Source organism: Oryx dammah, unplaced genomic scaffold (genome assembly GCF_014754425.2).
Source record: "Oryx dammah isolate SB20612 unplaced genomic scaffold, SCBI_Odam_1.1 HiC_scaffold_8, whole genome shotgun sequence".
Taxonomy (NCBI): Eukaryota; Metazoa; Chordata; class Mammalia; order Artiodactyla; family Bovidae; genus Oryx; species Oryx dammah.
Genome location: NW_024070192.1, coordinates 20489904 through 20494769, shown reverse-complemented (window position 1 = coordinate 20494769; position 4866 = coordinate 20489904). Strand labels below are relative to the sequence as shown.

Genomic DNA, 4866 nt, shown 5'->3' with positions numbered 1-4866 from the left:
TAATCTAAGTAATAAGGTTTTGGTTACACTACTGCACATTGATTACCGTGCAGCCCTAAATCCGTCAAGGAGTAAATCTGTAAAGTAGGGAATTTGGTGGGTTCATACATAGTGGGAATTTGTCGTGTTTGGGACGGTCAGCATCTAAATCCTCTCTAGGGAGTGCCAAATCTACCCGCACGAAAAGACCCGCCCGGCAACAGGGTCAAGAAGGCAGAACCCTCCAGATCATAGTACGCAGGCGTGACCGAAACCTCCGCCAGATGTCTGCGCCGCTGTCACCCTCCTCCAGCACTGCGCAGGCGCTGAGGCAGACCGACCTTTCCCTCCCCCTTCCATCTCTCCCCTAGTCGAGAGGACGCCCTCCCGCAGCACACAGTTCCTGCGCAAGCGCCGTCCCGCGTCCCCGCCCGAAGGCCAATTGGAAGCGGCGGCGGCTGGGCGCAGGGGGCACAACGCCGTGGGTGGGGCCTGGACGTGAGGGCAGCGCGCTGGCGTCACAGGGGCGGCTATATAAGTGAATACAGGCGCCGCCCCTCCGCCCCAGTCACTGAGCCGCCGCCGAGGACTCAGCAGCCTCCCCCTTGAGCCCCCTCGCTTCCCGACGCTCCGTCCCCCCTGCCCGCCTTCTCCCGCCGCCGCCTTCCGCAGGCCGTTTCCACCGAGGAAAAGGAATCGTATCGTATGTCCGCTATCCAGAACCTCCACTCTTTCGGTAAGTCCCAGAAAGTCCCGAGGGGAGGAAGGCCCCGGTGGGGCGCTCCGGCCCTCAAACAGGGCCAAGAAAGCTGCTAAACGTTGTAGGTCTTCGTAAACTTGGGCGGAGGGGAACTGTCTTGGCCCGCGGGCTGTGGGGCCTCGGCCTGGGCCTTAGAGTTGGTCCCTGAGCGCGACCGGAAGGAGCGGGCGAGAGGTCAGCCCTTGGGCGGGCTTCGCGTCTCGGGTGGCGCATTTACTAATGGCTCCCGGGCCTCTTCGGGCCACACCCGCCCCTCCCGCCACCCATGCGTCACGTCCGGTACGTCACCGCCGTTGTCACGGTGTCGGGAGGGAGAGGCGGCGCCAGGCCTAAGTGACACCCGCGCTCGCCAATGGGGCGGGAAGTGTGGCCCCGCCTTAGAGCTCGGGTTCCGGCCGGTTGCATCAGCTGGGTGGGGCGCCGCCGGCCTGCCCTGGCTCCCCCGACACGTGATCTGCTTCCCAGGGCGGGCCTGGGGCAGGAAGCCCAGGCTGGGAAAGCTGGCCGTCCCGGACTGACCTGTTCGAGGAGAGCCAACAAAGAACATGTCTGATCCGACCAAGCCCTGACGATTTCAGTATCAGTTTCTGCATGCTGAAGAGATCCAGTGGAAGGGTGGCAGTGGCATCTGAGCTCAACATCACTAAACGAGCTTGACCTTTCTTCCCAGACCCCTTTGCTGATGCAAGTAAGGGTGATGATCTGCTTCCTGCTGGCACTGAGGATTATATCCATATAAGAATTCAACAGAGAAACGGCAGGAAGACCCTTACTACTGTCCAAGGGATCGCTGATGATTACGATAAAAAGAAACTAGTGAAGGCGTTTAAGAAGGTAGGTTTTTAATGAGATTTTAGGAAAGTCGTATTTACCGTGCCTCCATGGAGCTGCTGAATTGTATTACTTACTGAAAAGGGTTATTACTGGCATTCAAACTGTTGCTTGGCCTAATTTGTTTTACTTGTGTTGTTCTTGCAGAAATTTGCCTGCAATGGTACTGTAATTGAGCATCCAGAATATGGAGAAGTGATTCAGCTACAGGGTGACCAGCGCAAGAACATATGCCAGTTCCTGGTAGAGGTGAGTTCTGTTGCTTTTTGTTGGTACATTTGTGCCTCTTTCCTGGCTAACTAATCTCAGATCTGCGTGGTCTATTTTTATAAGGCTAAGCCAAACAGTTTTTGAAGTTCATAGTGTATTTCTGGAAAGGAGGGATTTGTCTACCTTAAAGTTCACTAGCTTGGATCTAGTTTAAGGATGTTGTGCACATTGACACTAAAACCGGATGTCTGGTTGGCTATTCTTAAGTGGCAAAATCTTATTACACCACTGATGATAAACTGAGTGTACCCTGAGTTCAGTGCATCTTGGCTCTGGGACTTTTCTTGGCCAAGTGTAGAAGTAGGAAGAGAGGATTCTTGTCATCAGAAATGGAGGCTCCCTTTAACTCTGCTCCCTCTTAAACTGCCCTTTTTTCCTTTGCAGATTGGACTGGCTAAGGACGACCAGCTGAAGGTTCATGGGTTTTAAGTGCTTTTGGCTCACTGAAGCTTAAGTGAGGATTTCCTTGCAATGAGTAGAATTTCCCTTCTGTCCCTTGTCACAAGTTTAAAAACCTCACAGCTTGTATAATGTAACCATTTGGGGTCTGCTTTTAACTTGGACTAGTGTAACTCCTTCATGCAATAAACTGAAAAGAGCCATGCTGTCTAGTCTTGAAGTCCCTCATTTAAACAGAGGTCAAGCAGTAGGCGCCTGGCAGTGTCCAGCCTGAAACAAAGCAATAACAGTGATGTTTCAGCCAAGTCCAGAGCCCCAGGATCACAGATGGCTATGTCTGGCCGGAAGCTCCTCGGCAGTCCCTCTGCAAAGTTCCCTGCCCTGAGAACATGTCACCATCTGAACAGTCCTCGATGAAGTGGAGAGTGGAGGATGGGTGAGGCAGCTGTACTGCTAGAGGGTGCCTTCGGTGGTCAGGGAAGGATCCTGTGATGTCTCCAACGTGACTGGGTGGGCAGGGCTTAGAGCAGCCACCCTCCAGTGAGGTGACAGGACATCTGGCTTGCCACCAAGGTCTTCATGACCAGACATGTCCTAGCTAATCGACATCCAAACTAGAATGTGAGGCCAACCTTCTATCAGTTAAACTTTTGACAAGGGAACAAATTTCAAACCAATGTTATCAGTCACGTAGCTGTAGAGTTTGCAACTTAACTAGCAACAGCTGCCCAATGCCTTGTGAAGTAAACTGGTTTTTTGGTTTTTTCCCCCTCTTCAGTTTTAATGTTATGTAATGTATTTAAACCCTTATTTAAATAAAACTTGTTTTCAGAAACATTTGATTTGCAGATTCTGTTTAATATATAATCAATCATGTGCATGTGGAGGAATCACAGGAATGGCAATAGAGGATACATCTGGACCCACGGCTCCTTAACTGGGCCCTGACCCTCTTAGCGAAAAAGTAGTGAGCTTGTCCCTCTAAGCACACTCCCCAGCCCGCTTTGTTAGCCGTTGTGTAAGCATTTGCTCAGTGCTCTGTTGTCTGTGTCCTGAAAAGACCTGCTGAGAAGGGTCTTGAAAAATCAACTTGTCTACTTAGTCACCAGACCATCTTGTTAGCCTCCTGGATGTATGATGAATTGGTGTAGAGGCCACCTTGGAACCATGACAGTGAATGTGTCTGTGGGACCAACGTGACTTGGGTGGATCTCAGGAGATAACAGCATAATTGCATCTATTTGATACTTAAGAAAAATGAGATGTGGAAATTTGCAAGGCTAGTAGGTGCTAACGTTTTCTAGGACCCAGGGCTCCACTCCTCTTCCCACCAGATGATGTAAATGTTTTATAGAGGTTGCCTGTTTGTTTGGTATATGCATGGAATCATGGGATTCAAGGTTCAGGCTAGTCAGGCAGACACCCTGTGCTCGAATGCTGACCCCAGATAAGAGTGTGAGACGCATACAGCCACACAGCTTGTGACACAAGGCAGAGGTCCAGGCCACCAGTGGCTTGGCCGAAGAGCTGCAGCATCTCAGGATTCAGAAATCTTCCCCACCACCCTCATCCAGACCCTATAAGGCTGGGGAAGGCTCCATAAAGGTGTCATCTGAAGCAGGGCATTCCAGGCAAGGAGGAGTCAAGACCCAGATGTGACAACCCAATGTGTGTGAGGAAGCCACGGTAGGACCATTTAACTGGAACAAAGCCCATGCATAGACCCTGATGCAGTACTTATTACTATATGCCAGGCTGGTGCTAAGTGACTCATGTTTTAACAGTGGGGACTCAGTCCCATAGTGAGAAAGAGGGAATTGGAGAAGAGGGCTGGGTGGAAGGTTGGAGTAAGAGCTGAGTGGCCTGAGCCACAAGCCAAGACTTTGATACTAATATGCAAAAGAATCAGAGTAAAGAATGTCTCCCAGGGATCTTGCTGGTGTTCCAGTAGTTAATAGTCCCTCCCACTGTAGGGAGCACAAGTTGATCCCCTTTCAGGGAACTAAGATCCTGCATGCTGTGTGGCCCAGCCCCAAAAGTGAGTGATTAACAAGATGGTTAATGAGATTTATGGCCAAAAATTCTCCCAGCTTCTGCTCCTTGGTTCCTCTGTCCCACCCCCAGTTACTTCTCTGCCTCCTCTTTACCCTCTCTCCTGTCTCCTGCCCACTCCCAGGCATCAGCCCCCAGTGCCTACCCTCTGAAACAGGGACATAGACTGCAGACTGGTCAGCTAAAATGAAAGCCTGTTGTATTTTAAATCTATAAATAGGTCAAAGAAACCCAGTATATTCCAGAACAAACATTGTATGAGAAGGTTCTCGAATTGACCTTCCTTGTTTACCAACCTGGGTAGTTGCTCCTTGTGGCATCAGGATCAAAAACTTTACTAGTAATCTGAAAAAGAATGTATGTATAACTGAACCACTATACTGTACACCTGAAACTTACACATTGAAAATCAACTACAATAAAAGCTTTTTTTAAAGGAATTAAAATTTTAAATCTATATAGGAAAAGAATCTGAAAAAGGTTGAATATATGTATACGTGTAACTGAATCGCTATGCTCTATACCTGAAACGAGCACAACATTGGCAATCAACTATATTCCAATAAGCTTCTCTG

The 4866-nt window shown here is 49.7% G+C and overlaps 1 protein-coding gene across 1 annotated transcript; it reads left to right on the top strand.

Moving 5' to 3' along the window:
* Window positions 1–452: 452 nt before the first annotated feature.
* On the top strand, window positions 453–3076 carry EIF1 (eukaryotic translation initiation factor 1). Its single transcript, XM_040245365.1, has 4 exons — window positions 453–715; window positions 1410–1573; window positions 1718–1819; window positions 2225–3076. Exons 1-4 carry the CDS (start codon window positions 685–687, stop codon window positions 2267–2269), a joined length of 342 nt encoding a protein of 113 aa, XP_040101299.1. The 5' UTR covers window positions 453–684; the 3' UTR covers window positions 2270–3076.
* Window positions 3077–4866: the final 1790 nt, after the last annotated feature.